A 23,390-nucleotide genomic window follows, 5' to 3' on the forward strand; every position below is an offset into this window, starting at 1 on the left:
TGGCTCTCATCTTCCTCTACAGTTCAATACAGGAACCTTCCATACAGTTCCTTATGTTGTGGTGACCCCAACCACAGAATTATTTTCATTGCTACTTCATAACTGTAATTTTTCTATTACTATTAAAATTAATTTGTGATTGACATAACATAAATACCTGGTATGCAGGACATCTGATATTGGCCTTCTGAGGACAGATGCTTGGACACACATCCCCCAAGAGGTCAGTTGAGAACCACTGCTCTAGTGACATTGCCAAGATCTGGCCTGCCATCTACATCTTACCGTCCTAGCTCCAGGGCCTGCTTTGTCCTCACTGGGACGTCAGCCTGGGCTGGTCACCTCCTCAGGGACCATATTCTGACTGGCGTTCCACTTAGTTCTGTCTGGTTCTGACTGCTGAGAGGCAGCCTGGGCTGGGGAGGGTTCAGCAAGCGAGGCGTGCGACCCGGTCCTGCTCGGGCAGGCACCTCTACCTTTCTAACCTCCATCTGTAAAGCGAAGTGGACCATACCTACCTTAGGGTGGCTGCGGTGGATGCGGGGTCACCTGGGTACAGAAGATGCTAAAGGATCAAGACACGGCATTTCCACATCTACCTTCCAAAGTTTTTTTCCTGTTCCGTATACGTTCTTTTAAAAGTTTATTTTGTATTTATATATAAGCGCATGCGCCTGCGTGAGTAAATGTACCCCACAGGCATGCAGGTGCCCGTGGAGGCCAGGAGGTGTCGGGTCCCCTGGGGCTGGGACCTCCAGGTGGTTGTGAGCCCACTCCATGTGGGTGAACCTGGGTCCGCTGCAAGAACAGAGGAGAGTGCTCTTCATCACAGAGCTATCTCTCCAGACACACCCACCCCCTGCCTTATAATCTCTTCAATGTGTGACCAGGAGGGGACACAGAGTGCTGCTGTCCACACCCCCAAGAAGCACAGCGAGCCTGTCTCCCTGCCCCTTAGCCACCTCGGCAGCAGCAGCCACAGCAGCAGCAGCCGCAGCAGACATTCGGCTCCCCCGAGTCAGCATCTTTTCTGAGCACAGGGTACCACCTCCATCCTGCCTCCACTTTGCTCTAGGTTCTCTCCATCACCTAAAGGACTCTGGAGTTCTCTCTCTTTCATCCATCTGCCAAGGAATAATAGTGATTTCCTCTAACAGCCAGTTCCCACAATTCCCTCAGCTCTCCTCAGACCATGAAATTATCTTAAATGCTCACCCTCCTGTCTCCATGCTATGCTGGATCAAAAAAAAAAAAAAAAAAAAAAAAATGCCTGCTGTAATTGCCCATGAAAACCAGAACCACAAGAAAAAGCCTGCAGTTCTATTATCTGCCTTTGGTCACTTGTGTTAATGGCTGGGCTGGGTCTTGTTTTATAGGAGAGGTGGGGAAAGGCAAAACCACACCTGAAGACTCAGTTGCTTGGATTTACACAGAGAAGCCTGATCAAACGGTCGAAACTCACGTCTCCTTGTGAACTTATTGAGCCACAATATACGGCCTTTCATGTTTTCCTCTTTTTAATGTTGCCTCACCATGAGCCACCTGGTGTAGCAAGTCCCTGAGGATCTCCACTGAGCTGGCTGCCTGCATGAGCCGGGGGATCACGGCAGAGCATGGCCGGAAGGGCAGGTCCTATCAGGCTGGAAGCCATTACAAGCTAGGTGTCTATTTATTTACATCCCAAATGCTGCCTCCCCTCAAGAGTTCTCCCCTCCCCTTGCCTCTGAGAAGGCAGCCTCCCAACCCCCTACCCGGGTACATCAAGTCTGTACAGGACTAGGTACATCCTCCCCCACTGAGGCCAGACATGGCAGCCCTTTGGTACATATGTGCTGGGTGGAGGGTCTCAGACCAGCCCCTATATGCTTGTTGGTGGGTGGTTCGGTATATATGAAGCGCAAATGAACTTCACGTTCAGATTTGGGTCCAATCTTCAAGACATTCATTCTATTATGTATATGTAAATATTCTGCAGCCCCAAATGAGAAATACTCTGCTCCTAAGCATTTCAATTAAGAATGGTAAGAACTGTGTATAGTACATCAGACCCTTAGCTTGCTTTTAAGTTTTGCGTGCGCGCGCGTGTGTGTGTGTGTGTGTGTGTGTGTGTGTGTGTGTGTGTATGCGCGCGCGCGTGCGCGCGCACTCGCGTATTCATGCCAAGGTGTATATAGAGATGTGAAATGATCGCCCGTGCGAGTTGGTTGTCTTCTTCCGCCGTGTGGGTTCTGAGAATCAAACTCAGGCTGTCCTGGTGGCACCTTTATCTACCGAGCCACTCTGCCAGCTGGGACTCCGTGCTCTCTAAAGGAGTCTGTCCCTAAACCTTGCCCATGGAAACACACAAAGGTTTTCCAAACACACCAGTTCACACACTGGATATATTTCATGCCTTCTTTTAAAAAAAAAAAAAATGTATACAAGACCAAAAGCAGAGGCCAGTGTGATCCCCTGCCTGGGCGCAGGCTCTAGACTGTTCTGTAGCCAGGGAGCTTATGCTCAGCTGCCTTTATCCAAACATGTGCTTAGCAAGGTCATGGATGCCATGCACAGCAGGCCTCCAGGGGCCGCCATGCAACTGAAGCTGCATGTACCAACAGCCAGCTAGAAAGAGCACAGGAGGCTCAGGAAGTCTACGCAGCAACCAAGGGCAAAGCCACTGCTTCCTTCTCCCCCCCCCCCCTTGCTGTGCAGAGGCAGCTTAATTCTCAGGGTTCCACCACATGCTGTCATTCTCTCTCCCAGCAGACAGGGAATCTCTACAGGGCAGGGACAGAGTATGGCGTCTGGAGACGACAGGAAGAATGCTGGTTCTGCTCATAAAAAGGTACCAACAGAACCGCACCATACACACACACCACCCTATGCACACAGCTGATGTAGCGGCCCTCCTGATCCCTTCCGGAAGGGTACCTCTCCCCTCGGCTTCTGCACAGCTCCTAAGTTCCCTACCCAGATGCTCTGCCTCCATCTTCTCTCCACCGTCTCCCCAGGATCTCAACTTTGCCTCCTTTCTTTTTCCAGGGCAAAGCACTGCTGCAGCGGAGACGGATCAGGATGAGACTGCGTCTCCTGTGCCAGGGCCAATGATTCTTCAGACAAGAGCTGAAAGTTTATTTGTGTGAAACTGGTAAATAATTTTTTAAAACCTGAAAACATTGGCTGAGCCAAACCAAACAAGTTCACAGTGTCTACACGATCCAAGTCCTCCCCAGCCCAGGCTGCGCGGTGGTGAGCACAGCCACAAACGGTGGCTGCAGACCTGGGCTTTCTACCAAGACCCACTTTGGGCAGGGCACTGCACCCAGCCAGCCCTCAGATGCCTCCAGCCACCCCTGTGCACCTTGCTGGCTCCCCAGCCCTCCTCTCCTTCCTCAGCTCTGTCTGCTATGTGTCTTGTCCTGAGCCCTCTTCCTCTCCTCACCTACGATCTGGACATTTCACTTCCCTCAGCTCTCGTCTTCCTCCCCCACCCCCCAGCAGAGCACGGCAGGAGCCCTCTGTGTAAATATACAAATACACACAGCACCTAGTGACTATTCAAGCCAGACCCAGTCTGTGCTGAGCTGCATCGCCCAGTGTCACCTCCCACCAGTTCACACTACATGAGCCACAGCCGGGTGCTGCCTCTTAACACGGATTTCTGGGCTCTGCTCCCACCAAGAGTCAGATTCTGTAGGCAGGACCACGAGCATTTTTGTCCGCTTGTTTAGGAATGTGCATTTTAAACAAGACCCAAGGCAAGGAGGATCTAAGCATTCAGACGTCCACATTCTGGAATACAGAACTGGGGCCGTGCACTCTCCAATATGCCAGCTGTTCCCCGACTCCCTAGACTGGACAGGATTCTTGTCCTCTATCCTGCCACACCACCCTGCCACACAGACATGATCTTAATTATCACATGTCAGGATGACTCTGTGTCAGGCACTGTACCACATGATGGAATCCTTTACCAACTCAAGGTTCCCTCTTTTCTGAGAGGAAACTGAGGCACGGAGAAGGCAAACCGCTTCTCTAAGCTCAGAAATCTGGTCAGCGGCAGGGCAGGGGTTTGGTTTGCAGTCAGGGTCCTCGCTCTGTCCCCTCTACCATGCCCCACCCCTTGCCTGGCCAGCACTCCATGGGTCAGTGAGCTGCCTGTGCTTCCAGGAGGTCTGAGCCCTGTGACAACTCAAGAATGTTAGCTGAAGAACAAGCTCATATGAGCTGCACTGCATCAATAAGAAAAGAGAAAAATTAGTAAACTTGAGAATTCAAGAGTGTGAAGACACAAAATGTGATTGGGCCCAATGACTGTCCTGACACTATACTCCTTAGAGAGTGACCTTCAGGGTGTGCCAACTCCTGTGGGGAGAATACACGACCCAGGCCACCTTGACATAGCACTGAGTCCTCGGAAGCTCCATGCCATGCCCAGTGCAAATGTGTGTCTGTCCATTCAGGTTATACACAACGGGCCGACGCCGCAGATGCCTAAGACAATGCTGGCTTTCACTGCTGTAGGTAGAGGATGCCTCCCAGGGCTGAGTGCCCTAAGCACCATAGAGGTTGACTGTCAGCCAATGCACTCTGATTAAAAGGGCTAGGGTTAGCGTTAATCAAAGTTAGGGCTAATGTTAGGGTTAAGTTTTCTTTCATCAAACAGCTGAAGTAACAGAAACCCTGACCACCTTCTGGGATGCCAGAATACCATGATCATGTACTCTGACAGGACTCTGGTTAGCTTACAGACATATGGTCAGTATGCTTCTGTGGGCCAAGGGTTTTCCCAAAAACTCTCAACCACCCTTGAAAGACAATAATTATCAGCTCTGTCTTACAGAAGAAACATCAGCTTCCACGAGCCAAGGGGCTTTCCCAAAAGTCTAAATTCTCTACCAATTCTGCAAAGCAGCAGTAGGTAACGAAGAGGCTTCCACGAACCAAGGCTTTTCCGGAAGTGTCTCCTCTCACACCAGCCTTGCAAAATTACCATGATTAACTGTCTTGCAGAGGACCCAGCTGCTGGATGAGGAAGCTAACATTCAAAGAAAGCAAGGCTGCCACTTCAGAGCCTTGTGTGCCTGTCACACGACCATTTGGGGAGTGCCAGTGAAAACACGGAGAAACAGGCACAAAACACACAGCGAAGGGATGCTGCTGAGGAAGAACGGGCGATTATAAGCACGCAGAAAAAGCAGAAATGAATGACTCAGAGGTCCTCATACCCTAATTATCTTCCACTGCGTAACAAAGGATCCTTGAATTTGAGAAGTCATTTTCCCACTGTACATACTAAGGAACTGAAAATATTTTTTAAAAAAGAAAAACAAACAAAACCCAAGTAACTTTAGTAAGGACCTTCAGCACATGGAGGCCATTAGCATCATAGAAGACGGACATGGGCGGAGAAGCTACCGACAGACAGCACGTGATCCCCTTCCCCACTGCCTCTGCCTCCACAGCACTGAGCACACCACATACCGACCAGTGCATGTGGCCTGACGACTCACGTTCTTTGCCCACAGGAAGACAAGCTTGTCTTAATAATCCCATTCCTCAATCCTAACCTGCGTCAAAACATTTCCATTTCCAAAACATCAACAAGAAAATTTACCAGCAAGATATAATGAGATACGCGATAATTTTGAAGAATGAAAACCATACTTTTTACATAAAGCACACACAAAAAGTTATAGTTGATAACCTCAACTATATTGTTTCAAATAATAATATCGTCAACATGGTATTCAAAAGATTTGTCCAAAAGAGCAATAAAGAAAAAGCCTGCTTATTTCAGGGTAAGAACAAAAGCAGGAGTCGGTCCTTGTTTTGTGAACCCATGAAGTTTCTCACACTATAATAACAAGCAAGCAAATGAGTAAAGCAACTGAGTGCCAGTTCTACAGAAGCAGGCAGGTGTCAAAGCTGCAGTTTACCCAGAAGGAGAAAGGCCGCACGGATGTCCATTCCTTAAGCTTTCTCAACTGCAAGGTACTCCAGAGTGAAGAGCTCGGGTCTAGCCAGGCCAATTTATCCTGCAAAATTTTCCTTAAAAAAAAAAAAGTGTGGCTGAAAAGCAGCCCTCTTAACACAGACGAACATTCAGAAGCGTCGCCCAAGCAAGACACACAGGGCCATTCAGTCCACACAGGCCAGCTCATGCGAGATGTCTGGGGAACACCAGTCAGCCACATTCGCCTCTCGCAACCCGCCCGGGGCTCAGGATAAATCTCAAGCTGACTGCGGGTCCCACCTCCTTCACCGAATGATGGAAAATTTCCAGTGAAAAACTACAAACAATGAAACCACTGAAAGCCAAAAGCCACTTTTTTTTTTGGAAGGAATTCTATTTTTGCAGGTCGTTAGCCATCTGGAGTATTTTTGCACGTCTCTGGTCACCTTCTCTTGACCACCTCCAATATTGGAAAGATGAAATAAGTATTTTTAAGCTTCTTCATGGTTAGAATGGCTTGTTACGTGCACAGAGGTGAGCCTAACCATATACCTTGGAGGTAAATCAGGCAAGCCTACTCAAAGCTTCCTTTCTTCAAACCACCCACTCCTGAGGGCAACTCTCCCCACATTCTTGTGCACGCACCACGTCCCACTGACTGAGCCACCTGCTCCTCTTTCTGCCCCTCCAAGTGAAACAGAAATGGCACCTCCCCACAGAGCTCCTGGGGGTGACAAACGCTTGTCTCCCACCCACCAGGGTGAGGTGGTAAAACAGAGAAGCCATGCGACAGTGAGCACATAGTTCTCAGTATTTTATCAGCACCTCCTCAGTTTCAGTACACGGAAACCAAAGGAAAGGAAGATGTTTTCAGAGTGGACATACACTCACTCATTCATTTATTCATTCATTCATTCATTCAGAGACGTCCACTCTGTACTGGGTATGTGGGGTCCCGAGATTCACAGGACAACAGTACAGGGAGGCTTCATGAGCAGCCAAAGGGAGCTGGCTCAGGAACTCCTGATGTCCACCTCAGAAGCATCAACCCTTGGGAGCAATGGGAGATGTCTGGAGGAGGCGAGGCAAAGGCTGAAAGGATGGAAAGAAGACAGGGGAAGAGCCGGCCAGGGCAGGGTGGTAGGGCTGAGCACAGGGCAAGACTGGTTCTTTGGAGAAGGCCAAGCAGAGGGTGGGACACGGGTGACAGTGGGCCACCCCTGGAGGGCTGCAATCAGTGAGATACTGGAGCAGGATTTGAGTTCCAGGATAGCCTTTCTCATGGCAAGTGTGGGGAGCATAGATATTGGGGTACAGCATGCACATAAGGGCCCAGTGAAAAATGGGGGATGGTAACACAAAATGGCCACCCGGTCCTCAAGGAACCAAATGCCTCTGCTCAGGATGGGAAAGCAAGAAGGATCCCCTGTACCTTGCGATGGATGGCAAAGAAAACTGCAGTAATACGCAAGCAGCTTGGGAGTACATGTAAGAGTTCAAGGAGTGCATCCCAAGGCTGGCGTGAGTGTGGTGCACACGCCCAGGAGGTGAAGAAGGAGGGGCATTATCTTGAGACTAGACTGGGCTACAGAGGGAGACCTGGATTCAAAGAAAGGAAAGATGCCAGTTTAGGCCTCCTGCTTGTAACTTTCACCATGGGCACCAATGATGAAAAAGCCCCAGGGTTTCCTCACTGCTCACACACCCAGGCCCTCCGTTTACCAGTGAAGCCACCTACCCTGCTGTGCCCCTCAAGCCCCCTCTATACTTACAGAACTGCAGGCTGAGGCTCAGGAAAGCCAACAGCCCAGCCAGGGCCAGCAGCACCAAGAAGCGATTACGGTGAACCATTGTTGTGTGTCCTACGTTCTCTTCATGGTTTCACCTCCAATGGGGAACCCGTCCTGTGGAGGAAACAAATGCAAGGAACACGTGTTCAAGGAGAAAGTCAAGTGTGTCACCTGGGAGTAATCCAGGTAGCCCAACCGCTGGCAGGGACAGTTGCACCCCAGCGGGAGAACAAACACTTGCTCTCTAAGTCTTTGCCCGGAGATGAAGCCCAAGTGAGAATACTCTTCCAAGTGAAAGGGTTTGTTAGCCCTTCCCTCATCTGCCATCAATAGGTAAAGATGCTTACAGACACGACATTCCAGAGAGAAGCGCAAAGGATGTTCACTGAGCACGGACAACATCACAAACAACAAATCCTGCATATGGACCAGCTCATCCCATTATAACCACAAACACTGGTCTTCAACATTTACATGAGCTATTTGCCAGTATGACCTTGGCCGTGCATCATATTTTGGATATCAGCCATTGCAGTGTGTCCCATAATACTGCTTTCAGGGGTGCTGGGTGTGCTCCTATACTAACCAGCCTCATGGGCGACTCAGAGGCATCACCCACTCCAGACCATTGAGAGTCTGCAGGCTGGGGTCTTCCTGCAGGTCCCCCAACCCCATTCTAATTTCTTCCAACTATATCAGAAATATGTAACAGAACTTTTACTTTTATAATATTAAGAGCCTTAATTTTCCACCCATGAAAAAAGGGGGTGCTGTAATTTTATTCTACCAACTTTACATGTGAGGTTCTGTTTATTATTTGTGTTTGTGGGGTGGTACATTGTGCCATAGTACATTTGTGCAGGTCAGAGGACAACCGTGTGATGTCACTTCTTTCTTTCCATTCTGACAGGAGTCCTGAAAATTGAACTCAGGCCACCAGGGTCGCCTCTGCCTGCTGAGCTGCCTCACCAGCAGATCAGGCTTCTGTTCTGGCTCTCACTGGGATTTTAAGTAGAACCTGGAAACTGTGTCTTCCTTGAAGACAGTCTCAAGATTCTAATAGGACCATAATAGCTATTACAAACCCGAGTCTTGTATACAATCTCCACAGAGCCCGGATAGACAGACTCAGACAGACGCTCACCTGCTAGTATGAGGATGGCATGACTGAGTGTTCCAGGGGCCACTGACCTGCTCCCTGGGGTGAGGTGCAGCATAGGAGGGCTGGCTCAATAAACTTCTTCATGAAAAAGTAGATCTACTGGGACTGAGGCAGGAGCCAGAGCCCTGCACCCCTCCATCCCCAACCTCATCCCACAGACCTGCACCATTCCTTTAGGAAAGGACCCATCACAATTTTATTTACCAAGGGGAGATCTTTTGCTACAAGACAAAATCCACCGACCCCTCACAGAAGACCACCAGCGTCCCTCATCTGTAGGAAGCACCTTGGTGGCCCAGGCAACAGCCAACCTTCGCTGCATTCTTCCAGGAACCAGGGACTTCTTCTAACTGCTCACAAGCATCCATCTCCAGAGGTTTCTATTCACTAAGTGGGGGCCGAGTGTGCCCGGATTGTCATCTTGTTCACACTCTGCTAGGTTGGTGAGTGTGTTTCTACTGCACAGACAGGAAACTGAAGCTTGTGACTGAGAGAGTCCTAAGTGGGCGGTGCAGGGTGTGAGGTGATATTTCTGCAGCTCTAGAGTTCTTTCTCATGGGTTACAGTGTCTCCTTAACCATCTACACACTGATTCTCGTCAAAGCCTGTGGACAGCACAGGCCAAGTCCACTCTCAGTGTCAGAACTTCTGTGCCTTCCTTGTATGGTCATGGGTCTCAGGGCCCCTTGGCGTCTAGTCTTTCCTGATTGGGTTGATCCTACTGATGACCTAATGTCATCATAGTCTGATGTGAACATTTGTTTGTTTGCTTGTTTACAGGATATCACCATGTAGCCCAGGCTGGCCTCAAACTTAACCATCCACTTGCTTCATTCTCCTGGCTAATAGAATGTTACCACTCAAGCCTTGGTGATCCTTTCAATTTTGGGAGGGAAGGGGCAAATACTGTGGGATGGGAAGGAAGGCTTCGAGCATCCTTTGTACCACCAGATGATCTGGGCTTCTCTTCATGGGCTCCTCGGACACCTTTTGTGGCTGATACCACCTACCTGCCTGTCTTTCAGAGCTCCTGCCCTGGAGGCAGCACTGGGGTCTTCCCAAATTCTGCTGTTGGAAGGATCCTTCAGGCCTGGCTGCCTAATGATGCTGTCTTGTGCAACATCAGCAGCAGCCTGCTGCAGAGAAAGGGCTGGGTGCTTTAGGGTCAGACACATTACAAGCTTGGTGACTGACCCTCCCTGAGGCAGTTTCTCATCTGGAAGTTTGGACTGATTGCTTCAGGGTGTTGTCTGGACCAAAATCCAGGCTAAGTACAATCTTGGCAGTAGACGACACTCCTGAGCAGCAGACACCCCTGAGCAGCAGATACCCCTGAGCAGCAGACACCCCTGAGCAGCAGACACTCCTGAGAAGTCGGCTGTTAGCAGCCATTTCATCTATGCACCTTGTGATCGATTTTTTTCCTCTAGGGAACAGTATGGGACAGATTCTTAGCGTTCTTGTGTTCTTATCCACATCTCCCCCTCTGCTGCTCTGACTCCAAGCTGGTCCTCAGGACTCTCGCTCTGAGCTGGAGTCTCACTGTGCTAGCCCAGGAAAACTGTCCTTCCTGATTCTTGGGTCCAGATGGCATCTCTTGCCCCGGTCCTAAGCTAGATCTGCTGCTTGGCAGCCCCGTGCTTGCATGCAGGAGACAATGACTTCCTTTGGCTTCTGGACTCCAGCTGGCCCTTCCTTAGCTCTGCCCCAGCCCCTTGGGGGATTTGCCACCTCAGTGACTGACAGAACAGGCTGCTACAACTGCTGTGTGCTGCCCAGAGTTTTGCTTGATGCTGATGTTTCCTAAGGAATTCCCCACAGTGTGGCTCAGGGCTATCTTCAGGTGGGCAGCAGGTAGCAACAACTGCTACTTGCCGAGCTAAATCCAGATTTGCAGCCACAATGCATTAGAGCAGTGGCTTCCTCTTGGTGCTTTTTTCTGTATCCTTGGACCGACCACACAAGCATCCAAACTGATTCCCAGTTTAGCCAAGAGATTTGTTTCAAATAATGGGAAAATGGCAGATGGGTTGCATGAAGGGGCTTGAACTACATTAGAACTGGGCTCTGAGAGGATTTCCAGGCTTATCCGCTGGAGGAACCAACACAACCGTGTCTGCGGAGGCTTTCTCCAACCAACCAGCCTGTCAATCATTGTATATGAATGAGGAAACCTAAGACTCCCAGTTCAGCCAAGCCAGCAGCCATCGATGATCAGCGGAATTGGTCCAGGTCCAGTTCTGAGGAAACTCAAGGCCAAACTCACACACAAAAATAAGGACTGATGTTTTAAGCCAGTAGGTTTGGGAACTTGATACAATACTAACTGACAGAAAAGAAAAAAAAAAAAATGTCCTACATCTTTCCCAGAAAACAGATCAGGATTTGCACCCTCAGAGCCACCTTCCATCCTGTCCACAGTCCTCCACACGCTGAGCCCTTCTGGAGAAAGGACTGTATTTAGGCCCAGACCTAAAGCACAGAGGGTACATTGGGTCAACCAGAGGGCTGGGCTCCTGAAGCTGCTGCCATTCCTGCCTACCCTGACTTCTCAGTGGGAGCATGCCCCGTGTTTCTCTCCCACGCCCCTGCCCAGGTTCCTGTGCCCTAGCTGACTCTCCGGCAAGATCAGCGTCTTGTTGGTTCCACCTGTGCTGGGTCACATCCTTGAGCTCAGCAGGCAGCCCAGCTTGAGGGTGCCTAAACCCTGGCATCTTCTGGAGTCTGCTTCGGTAGATGTGGGGGTGGAGACAGTGTTTTGTTCTTCATTTTAAAAATGGCTAAATAATGTTGACAGAGCCTAAAATCTGCAGGGATTTGACGCTAGTGGTTTACGGCCGTAGCTAAGATGCCAAAGGGTCAGTGATGCTTGTCGGTGGGAAAGGGGTAGCACCACTCTGCCAAAAGGATCACTGTTGCAAGTATTCCCTGCTGGGGACTCTCCTTCCGCGGAAGGTACCCTAATGGAGTGGAGAGGGCTAGGCTGCAGAGGGCCATAGATCTACGCTCCATTCCTAGCTTTCGCATTTTCTACATACTCTCAAGACAAGAGACTCACTTCATTTCTCTGAGTGGTGAGATCATGACTTCAGCAAACCTGGGGATAACAACACGAGCGAGCAGAGACGTCAAGGAGTAAAGACTACAGAAGACAGAGCAGCTGGCACACAGAAGAGATTTGCCACGTCTGACTCACTGGCTCCGGTGGAGTTACACAGACACCGTGCCTACCTAAGCACAAGGATTTATTCTCTCTCCAGAACTGTGTGGCTCCTGCTGCATGCAGTACTTTCTTCTTACAATCCTGGCTACTGGGCACTTCCCTGTTCACTGGTCCACATCCTAGCCATCTGGGCAGGCACCCAAATCTGTGACCACACTTGTGGCTCTTCTCCGTGGCGAGACTTCAGCTCAACTGCTGTGTCCAGCTTTGCCCAAGGGTTTTCATCCTGGAACACGTGCCTCAGCTTTTACGTTCCCACAGGAAAAAAAAAAAAATCCAGAGATTACCAAGTGTGGCCTCTCTGTTCAGCTCTGCAGTCCAGGACGCAGCCTCAGTTATCCAACACTCTCTTTCCCATTTGCTATGCCAGCCAGGAGGCGAAGGGAGGCACTTGATAAGTCATGTGGGCTTCCTTCCTGCAATCTTCATGCCCGTGTCTCCACTAGAGCTCTGTGCCTGCTGCTGGGGGCTACTGCATGCAGCTAGCTCCTTAGCCGCTCACACAGATCGCAATGGTCCTAGCCAGGGCTTTAAGCCTAGAGGGAAGCCCCATGCCCTGCTACTCACAGCACAGAAAATCAAATCCATGGGTTGACTCACTGCTGTGTTGGCTGGGTGACATGCTTCTGAGGGACTGTGGCTCCCTCACGCCCTGTTCCCCAACATCTCCCAGGTCCCGTTACCTTCCATGCAAAAGATGTTCTTGGTCCAACACGCATCATAACCAAACTACTCCTGTGGAAACAACAGGTCCACGTTCCAGCATATGAAGCCATATGATATATTACCTGCTATGAGATATTTGCTGGGCATAGTTCAAGTCCCTGGCTAAAAATACTTCAGCCCTAGAATTATTACATTGAATTTCTGCTTAAACAAACAGGAAAATCCAGCCAACTCCCTTTGACTTTATTATAAATCTGAGCAGCAAAAGCTAAAGTGCAGAGTTGAGCCAGCACAAGATAATAAGCAGATCCCCTTACACGACGGTAAATACCACTTCTAAATTAAAAGGGGAGAGAAACACGGCAAAGGCTCTCTCTAAGCTACTAGTCCAACACCAGAGGCTTCCAGAGCTGAGCCCTGTACTATTTTTTACCTAGAAAGAACCAAGAATGCCACATCAGGCAACAGGCTCTGGTTTCTTCTTCAAAGGATACAAAATTTAGGATCTGAAATGTGACCATGGCTACTTGAAAGAAAATACGCATTCAATTATCTTCCATATGTGCAGCTGAAGTACTATTACCAGGAATAGAAAGATAGAATTAAATAAAGAAAATACTCTGGGTGGATGTTATACTGATTCATTTTGATCATGGTCATCTGGGCCTAAGTAAAGAGCATTATAATTTTTTAAAGAATCATGTAATTTAAAGTAAGCAGGAGGCAAGCGAGGCAAAGGCTGCATCTGAAGGGGACTCCAAGGTCACAGCAGAATGGAGTTTAATTGCAAAATCAAAGCTGCTCGGCTAAGAATAAACCAACCTTGGAGACTGATGAAGACGGATGAATTGTAGAGTCGCCTGCAAAGCACAGAGAACAGACTGGGGTGGGGTGCTCTGAGCTCACTGCAGTTAGTCTGGGTCCAGAGCTCTTCAGCTAAACAGTAAGCTTGCTTCTAAAGAGGAAGCCAACCCATCTACCCATGCATTCATGCATCTATCCATCCATGCATCCATCTATCCATGTATCCACGCATCCATCCATTCATGCATCCATGCATCTATCCATCCATGCATCCATCTATCCATGTATCCACGCATCCATCCATCCATGCATCCATGCATCTATCCATCCATGCATACATCTATCCATGCACATCCATACATCCATGCATCTAATCCATCCATGCATCCATCCATCCATGCATCCATCTATCCATGCATGCATGCATCTACCCATCCACTCATTCACACCTGAATGAACAATTCATTCCAGAACAGAGTATTTCCTGACATCAACAGGTGCCATTCTAGATGAAAAGGACCTCAGGCATAGGACTTTGGGGTAGCGGGGGTGGGGGGTGGGTGTAAAAGGAGGCACCTTGAAACTCAAAGCTAAAATGCATTACAGATTTCTAGAAGAAAGGATATAGGCCCAAGATTTGTTGTAAAACAAAACAAAACAACAACAACAACAAAAACCCACAAGAGGTGAGGCTGGGGATGGCTCAGCTGGTAAGAGCACTGACTGCTCTCTCAAAGAACCTGAATTCAGTTCCATGTACCCATATGGCAGCCTACAACCATCAGTAAGTCCAGTTCCAGGGTTATCTAACGCCCTCTTCTGGCCTCTGCAGGTAGTACCTGCATGTTCGAGGGAGGATAATGAGGCAGGCAAAATGCTGCCTGCTGCTGAGGCTGGGTGGTAGAAACTCAAGGATCATCACGTGATTCTCTGCTTCCACAATGTCCAATGTTCAAAGTGGAAAAACAAACAAAACCAGTTTTTAAAAAAGTTTCATTTCAAAAAGTAAATAGACTGCAGGCAAGAGTATGTGAGTCACGAGAGAGGGTATAAGGCTAATTGCTTTTCGTCTCTATTCTGCCATGGCTTTTCCTTCTGAGTCAGTGCATAAAAAATGTAACTGATAATCAAAGTTTAAAACGGTAAGCGAAGTTCCAGGACTTCAGAGGGGCTCTTCTAACTGTTCAGTGAGTTTGATACTGGGTAAGGGCTTGTTAGAGTAACTATTTAATCTGGCTCTGTGATGCTTTGTGAATTCAACACAATAAAGTGAGTTTATTTAATAATACTCTTAAAAGTAAGTTTATTGTCCAACCAGTGAGGTAAGGAGTGAACCAAACACAAGGCCACAGGAAACCATAGCCTGGGGAAGGAGGGTCACAGAGGAGATCATACCCAGACTAAGAGAGAGCAGGTGGGCTCCCTGGAAGAGGCGATTGAAATTGCCCTGAAGAGTAGACTGAAGTTGGTGCATCCGTGATTGTAATTTACAAAAATATGCCACCAAGCAGTGCCCACTTGCCAGACAGGCTTGCTTTGTGGGTTGGCCCTTGTGTCCAGGCTAAGATTCAATCTCTTGCCAGCAGCTCTTCTCGACCAGGAGCAAGCCCAGAGCGCCCCCTGCCTTCCGTGCAGCAGAGACGTCTTACGTGACACCCAGGAACCCTGGGAGGTGTCTGCTCTGACTGTCTGTGCTCTGCCCTATATCTGGCTTCCCCAAACACTTCTTTCACCAAGGGTACCTGGAAAGGTGATGTAACCCATGACAGTACCAAGCCCAGATGTGTCAACTGTTAAGGTGCAGCCCACAGTGGTGCAGGAAGAATACAGATCAGTACTGTAGGTCAGTCCCTAGGCATAGCCCTGGGTAAAAGGTTACACTAGGCCCAGTGTTCTCCACACTTTTGGATCTGCAGTGATCTGGCAATAAAGCCCTCCTCACTCAGTCCCTTCCACACAGGAGGGAGTCGGGGGTCAGGGGTCAGGGGTGTAATTCTAGAGCTCCTTTTTTATCCCTCTATGAGCTATGGTTTGCCCCATGAGGAGGCCTGGGTTGTGAAGAATGTAACAGACAGCATTGTTGCCTCTAAGTGCCAGCCCCTCTCAGATAGTTTAGTGCCCACCAGCTCACCCAAGGCACCAGTTCTGCTTCCTCCTCGTCTCTGCTCACTCTCTCTCCATGCCTAGCAAGAGCCCTGCCCATTGGGAATAGCAAATAGAGTCAGAATCTGAAGAGGTTTTAAATGCCATCTCACTCAAGGTCAGGGCAGAGCAAAATTGGTACACAGCCCCAGTGCGTTTGGAGAACTTGACCTATAAGGCTCCCACCCTGCTTCATATTCATAGTGGAACCCAACACTCTGCCCTTGTGACCTTCCTGGGCACCCCAGCAGACACACTATGTGACCAGGCGCCCCTAACTGTACCCCTTACCAACAGACTTCTCTAGGCTTAATTAAAACCTTATTACTGATCAGGCTCTGTGTCACTCCTGAACACTAAAGGAGACATGATCACGATATATACAACCTTGTTGTTTTGTTTTAACCCTAAGTTATTTATGAGGCCATGAAGATGGGTTGGCTGTAGATGACAACAGCAACAACAACAACACCTCTAGCTAACCCACAAGACACAGCAACACTGTCAGCAAACAGCCACAGCACCAAAGGAACAGCTCAGAAGCACCCACCACTGGCAGAGCCAAGCTCTTCCTGTATGTTACGCTCTTAGCAACCTCCTGTGTGTGTGCTCTCCCAAGATCATCAGAAACTGATGACACATTCCCCAAGCATCACCGTCACACCTGGTGGTGGGCAGGGACAATCCTCTGCCTCTCTGCTTCACTAGAGCAGTTAGGCATCTCCTAGAAGCCTCTTCAACAGACCTTCCCTCCTCTCTTCTACAGAAATGAGCCACATGTCAAAGCCCAAACCAATGACGTAAGAACGGATTCTGACAACTGGGTAAAAACAATCGGGACTCACTTTTTTGGCAAAGGCCCAAGCAGAAAGGACAAGGGTATAGACCTGAACAGAAGGAGGGGGCCAGGAGGTTCTGTTACAGCCCACACCTGGAGAAGGTTTGACAACACACACAATTATCCCGAGGAGTGACTCCTCAGCTCAGCCAGCGATGACGGCACCTGCACTTTTCAGATCTAGCCATCAAAGCACATCCCGTCATAATTACAGGCTTTCAAAACCTCAGCGCTGGCTTGCTCAGGTATAATCCAGCAGCGACAAATCAGGCACCCCATTTCCTACAGCCTGCACGTCCTACCAACAAGACCTTTTATTCCAAAATTTGCGTCTCTAAAATATGCAGCAATGAATTATTTATCTGTGATTTCTTTCCAAGAAGGTTCTAAAGCTCGTGATTTATAAAGTTGGTGTTTTTAAAAGCATGAACTATTTTTAATTTTTTTCTTTTTTTAAAGATTTTATTTGTGTGTGTGTGTGTGTGTGTGTGTGCATCCCCCACATGTTGTGAGTTATCTGATGTGGATAGTAGGAATCATAATTGGGTCTCTGGAAGAGCAAGTGGTGCCTGCCCTTAACTGCTGAGCCATCTCTCCAAGCCCAATAATTTTCTTTCCTAAATTTGTCAACTACAAGTTCCAAGGTCTCTCTCTTGGAAACTCACCCACCAGCTCCCCCAGTTAAACTGTCTAGGCGGCTGGTCGTTTCTCAAGACTGAAACAAGGGATTCAGCAAGCTAGAAGTTCACTTTCCAGTACACTTCAGCTACCTCTTCCTGACATCCTGGGGGAAGTCTGCTTCAGCCAGCTGTATCACCCTGCTCTTCCTGAAGCTCTGGGAGCGGTCGCACAGAAACCAGTGTTCTTATTTTAGAATGCTAACCACACCTGGAGAGAAGAAACAGCATACAGTTGGCATCACTGATTCTCCAAAGCCTCTTCAAAAACAGAGCTGCTTTTTTTTTGTTTATTTGTTTTGTTTTGGTTTTTTAGTTGTATTTTGCAAGCAAACGGAGTCAATTGAAAGTCTCTTAAAATGTCAAGGAGAGCCAGGTGGTGCTGGTGGACACCTTTAATCCCAGCATTCAGAAGGCAGAGGCAGGCGGATTTCTGAGTTTGAGGCCAGCCTGGTCTACAGAATGAGTTTTAGGACAACCAGGGCTACACAGAGAAACCATGTCTTTAAAACAAAATAAAACAAAATAAAACAAAACAAACAACAATAAAAGATCATGGCTGTAAAGCTGGAATTGCAGGTGGTACACAACAAAGGTCAGTGTCTTAGTCAGGGTTTCTATTCCTGCACAAACGTCATGACCAAGAAGCAAATTGGGGAGGAAAGGATTCATTCAGCTTACACTTCCATATTGCTGTTCATCACCAAGGAAGTCAGGACTGAAACTCAAGCAGGTCAGAAAGCGGGAGCTGATGCAGAGGCCATGGAGGGATGTTTTTTACTGGCTTGCTTCCTCTGGCTTGCTCAGCTTGCTCTCTTATAGAACCAAGACTACCAGCCCAGAGATGGCACCACCCACAATGGGCCCTCCCCGATTGATCACTAATTGAGAAAATGCCTTACAGCTGGATATCATGGAGGCATTTCCCCAACTAAAGCTCCTTTCTCTGTGATAACTCCAACTGTGTCAAGTTGACACAAAACTAGCCAGTACAGTCAGAGTAAAAAAAGCCACATTTTCAAGCAATAAACAAACAAACAAACAAAACAAAACAAAACAAAAAACCTTCACAAATCCTTTTTTTTTCTTTTTCTTTCTTTGGTTTTTCGAGACAGGGTTTCTCTGTATAGCCTTGGCTGTCCTGGAACTCACTTTGTAGACCAGGCTAGCCTCAGAAATCCGCCTGCCTCTGCCTCCCATGTGCCCTTCACAAATCTTAAGACGTGCAAAGTGAATCTGGCATGTGGGGAAGCAGGTTCCTATGAATATGGGCTCCCATTCATGAAGGCCCCCATGCATACTGTGTTTCTTGCTACTTGCATTTCCGGGGCTTTGTCACTGGATGTCTGGACCAGAGCACGAAACCTGGCCATGGTGAGGTGTTTTGTCTCATGAGGCCTTTTCCAGGCAGAAAGCGCACTCCAGAGTTCTGGCAAACTCTCGGCTCACTGCCAGACCATCTCATCTGTACCCTGATCAAGAAAGGACTAGATACCAGGTCCTCCGTGGTCACTGCTAGCACTTGGGGGTAGTTACACAATGGCCTTAGACTATGCTTCAGAAAGCTGCACCCTCACCACAGCCAACACTGGCAGTGACTGTGGCGGTACAGAATGAGCCTTCCAGTCCATGGATCTGGCCAACGGTGGAGTGTCACTCCTAGGTGTCCTCTATGTATCAGGACCCACGGATTTTTGATTCAGAGCTCTAAAAAAAGGTCCTCAAAAACACTTTGTGTGTCCTTTGCATCTTAAGTGGTGCTAAAGCAGTGTGACACATACTCACAGATGTCAAGTTTAGGAAGGGACACAAACTGTTATTTGGTCTCAGGCCTTAGTCAGGAAAGAAGGGACTGGCACTGTTGTGCACCCCAATGCTTCCATCCGTGCCTTAGTTACTTTTCTGTTGTTGTGATAAGATACCAGGACCAAAAACAACTTAAGAAGAAAGTGTTTACTGTAGCTGAGGATCCCAGAGGGACGGAGCCCACAGTGGCAGGGAAGGGATCAGAAAGCTGGCTGAGCACATTCAGCCTCATACACAGGAAGCAGGGGGAGGGGAGAGAGAGAGAGAGAGAGAGAGAGAGAGAGAGAGAGAGAGAGAGAAAGAGAGAGAAAGAGAGAGAAAGAGAGAGAGAGAGAGGTACAGCAAGGCTAGAAGTCCTCAAATCCCTTCCCACATCACGCAAGTCCTCTAGCAAGGCTCCATCTCAAGTTTCACAACCTCTACAAACAGCGCCACCCACTGGGGCCTGAGTGTTCAACTCCCGAGCCTCTGGGAGACATTTCTTATTCAAATGGCCACAATAGCGTAAAACAAGGTCAATGGTGCTGAGCAGAAACCCTGGGGGAGGGGCGGTGGGCATAAGTCGTGTGGAGAATGTAAGGCAACGGAGTTGGGCAGATAGCCTTTTTTAAAAAGTTGAGCCAAAATAAGAAAGTATGCAGTCTGTATCGTGACTGGAAGCTGAGTTTCTAGAAATGCGGCAAAGAAGGCTCCTGCAATAGCTGGTGGAGACTGTATTAGAAACCAAGCTTCCACGGGGCGGTGGTGGTGCAAGCCTTTAATCCCAGCACTTGGGAGGCAGAGGCAGGCGGATTTCTGAGTTCAAGGCCACAGAGTGAGTCTTCACTGTGAGTTCCAGGGCAGCCAGGGCTACACAGAGAAACCCTGCCTCAAAAAACAAAAAAAAAGAAAGAAAAGAAAAAAGAAAAGAAAAGAAAAAAAAAGAAAAGAAAAGAAAAGAAAAGAAAAGGAAAGGAAAGGAAAGGAAAGGAAAGGAAAGGAAAGGAAAGGAAAGGAAAGGAAAGGAAAGGAAAAAGAAAAGAAAGAAAGCATGCTTCCAAGCTCTGTTGAGTTACAGCCTGGGCACCGGTTCTAGAAAGCTGAGACAGGTACTGTATCTGTCACTTTGTCTTTGCTGTGATTCAGTAACAGAAAAACTCGCTTTGGCTCACAGCTGAAGAGAGCGTGTTCTGTGGCTTGGCCTCATGCACGCAGGCAGAAGAGCTCAGAGTTGTTACCATGTGGTAGTGGACAGGAGGGAGGGGGAGTGAGAGGGAGCAGAGGAGATGCTAGAGAGGAGCCCAGGACAAGATGTAATCCACAAGGACTCACCCCAGTGACCTGGTTTCTCAAGCTAACCTCTACCTTGTTTTCAGAACCCTGGTCCCAAAGAGAGCTACGACCTGAGACCAAGTGTTCACCCCTTGAATCTGTGGAGATATCTGCTATTCAAACCATAACAAAGGGGAAAGTTTGAAGCCAAGGCTGAAACAGAGAGAAAGAGGGAGAGTATGAAAGTGTGGTGGTTTTAAACCGTACCCACGACCTGCCACCTCTTCCCCTTAGAAGTGCTGTGTGTCCTCTGGGCAGGCCACGGGGCTCTCTTGTTTAATAGAATGTGACAGAAGATGCTACCTAAGTTTCCGTAGGCTAAGTCACAAAAGTCTGTGCGGACTCTGCCTAGCTGCTCACTTGCTTCAGAGCTGTGGACAGGACACCAAGCTGGAGAACCACAGCAGAGGTCAGAATCCTACCAAAAAAACCGCTCTCCCGGGCAAACAAGGCTTTAGACGTTACTATGAGAATCTGGAAACAATCGCGACGTTTGTCTGTGGGAAAACGGGTAAGAAGATGACAAACAGTTCTAGTACACACTGGGACAGGCTGTAAAAAAGAAAGGGCTGGGCTGAAGTGGGGAAGTTGAGTGCCAAGTGGGAAACAAGAGAGGGGGTGGGCCTCACGAGGCCCCACCCACAGCACCGGAGCTCGTGGCAGCTGGTGGCTGGTGGGAGGAGTCAGCGTTCTTCCGGGGCACAACCCCTGGTGGGTTATCTGTGTTCCAGCGGATGCCCATGTACCCCCACGGGCATATGAACAGGAGTATTTGGACTCAATGTTGTTGTTGTTGTTGTTTAAGGACATAAAAGTTAGGAGGGAGACACAGTGAAGGGGACTAGTCGGAGTTTGAGGTTGGGGGGGGTAGATGTATAATCAAAATACATTGTATGTATAATGAAATTCTCAAAGAGTAAATATTTTAAAGAAAATTGAAAGAGTAAGAGCGACGGAGAGCGAGGGAGAGTGAGGGAGAGCGAGAGCGAGAGCGAGAGCGAGAGCGAGAGCGAGAGCGAGAGCGAGAGCGAGAGAGAGAGAGAGAGAGAGAGAGAGAGAGAACCATAATATATACAGCACTACCTCATGTGAGAAGCCCCAAGAGAATGTGTGCTGTGGACATTAGCACAGCCATGTCAAAGACCCCAGTGCTTTAGTCAGACGTGTGTTTTAGTCACTAAGAACCGCCCACATTCCAGATTTCTCCTGCCTTCAAAGCCCCCATCATCACTAAAAACCAATGCAGCACTTTTCCATACGCTAGCACCGTTTCTGGCAGTGCTATCTCCACGCAGCACCACAGTCACGTGTTTTCCCGGTGCACATGCTCCATATCCCTTCTAAAGCTCACACTATCATGGCCTGGCGTCTTTGTTTCTGTTTCTCTTTGTTTTCCATCCCTGTTCAGAGAAACCCTTTTGTGTCTCTCCTCTCCCCCCAATATATCTCTTGTATGGTGTCTGTTTCGTGATTTTTTTTTTTTTTTAACCTTTCTCTGTAAAGTCTTTTCACCGAGGGCATTGGCAAAGCCTTTCCCAGGTGAGGCTGAAAGACTTGGGAACGCCTGCCTCTGGTCCTTGTACAAATGCTGACAGTAAGAACAAAACTAGCAAGCAGCCCGAGGCTGCTCCCCTATGAGACCTCCTACCTGGACTAGCTATAGCCTCTTCCTGTGCTAAGTTCCGGGTTGCTGCACAGTAGTGAGTGTCCTCCATTAGAGTGAGCTCAGCCCATCCTATCCCAGCTTTTCCATACGTGTGTCTGTGTGTCTGTCTTTCCTTCATTTCCTCGTTGCCCCAGTCAGGTTTCCAGGACCAAGCCATATAGGATGCTGTAACTTCACTTTTTACTTAGGTAAACCTTGACGTTTGCACACCTTGACATAAATACGCATATTTCCAGAAGATGTGTGAAACTTACAGAAAAAAAAAACCAAAACAACAACAACAAAAACCTGGCAGGAGACAGCCTACGTGAGTTGTTATTTCTGCTGTAGAGGAGGAAAGACTTCTCATGGCTTATTTATGCATGTTATGCCTTCTATAAACTGTGAATAATTAACAAAACCAGCAATAACAGGAAAATGTGACTGTTAAGTCAGACTATATGTTAAAGTAAGACTACAAGGCAGGTTACAGTGCAGCGTGTTCAGTGTGATCTCAGTGACATCATAAAGTTAAAGACTATACTACAAAGCCTGGACAGACTGTTTGGGTTCTGTTTGTTTTAAGGCAAGGATGGGAGACTTTATTTGTATACTGTACAGAACTCGGAGCCTAGTGTTATTTTAAAATATGAACTTAAGGACTAGAGAGATGGATCAGTGCTTAAGAGCACTGCCTATTCTTCCAGAGGACCCAGGTTTGAATCCCAGCATCCATGTGGCAGCTAACAACATTTATAACTCAAGCTACAAAGGATCCAATGGTCTTCTGGCCTTCCCAGGCAACAGGTACCAATGTGGTACACAGTTGTACATGCAGAGAAAACACCCATACAAATAAATAAGTACGTGTATGTGTGTGTTTTTAAAGACGAATTTTATGTAATTGCTACTGTGAGAAATGATAGTTAACCTGACCAGGGCTGTGTTCCCTGAACCTCCCTATTCTCCCACACCCATCAGCCCATCATCTGGTTGTGAGCTCCAACTCCCACCAATGGGATGAGACACAGTCGCCATCTGCATTAGGAATAAAAGACAGGGATCATCTTCATGCTCCATGCTCACTCGCCCAGTGTGGGTTCTGGTGCACCCAAACATTTTTGCAAAAAGAAACTATAGGCTAGAGAGGAGGGTCTGTGATTATGAGCACCTGCTCCTGCAGAGGACCCAGGTCCAATTCCTAGCATCCACAGGGCAACCAAGAGCTGCCCAGTTCCAGAAGATCCAACACCCTCTTCTGGCTTCCTTAGGTACTGCCCGCATGAAGGGCACAGACGATAAATACAAGCAAAACATCCACGTGCATTAAAAAAATACATTTTTTAATAAATTGCTTTGCTGAGTTACTTTTGCTTTATGTGTTCCTT

The 23,390-nt window shown here is 48.2% G+C and overlaps 1 protein-coding gene across 2 annotated transcripts in view; it reads right to left on the reverse strand.

Moving 5' to 3' along the window:
* Window positions 1–23,390, reverse strand: part of Pxylp1 (2-phosphoxylose phosphatase 1) — a 63,763-nt gene that overhangs the window by 23,497 nt on the left and 16,876 nt on the right. Inside the window, exons 1-2 of one of the 2 annotated variants that reach the window (XM_029543543.1) lie at window positions 7,711–7,781; window positions 5,922–6,033 (exon numbers count right to left, since the gene is read on the reverse strand). In XM_029543543.1, the coding sequence (XP_029399403.1) occupies window positions 5,922–5,952 (31 nt within the window). In that variant the 5' untranslated portion in view covers window positions 5,953–6,033; window positions 7,711–7,781. Of the gene's footprint in view, window positions 1–5,921; window positions 6,034–7,710; window positions 7,843–23,390 lie in introns of those variants that run through there. The other variant, XM_021206629.1, reaches the window with a different exon arrangement.

Source organism: Mus pahari, chromosome 10, assembly GCF_900095145.1.
Source record: "Mus pahari chromosome 10, PAHARI_EIJ_v1.1, whole genome shotgun sequence".
In the NCBI taxonomy this organism is placed as follows: domain Eukaryota; kingdom Metazoa; phylum Chordata; class Mammalia; order Rodentia; family Muridae; genus Mus; species Mus pahari.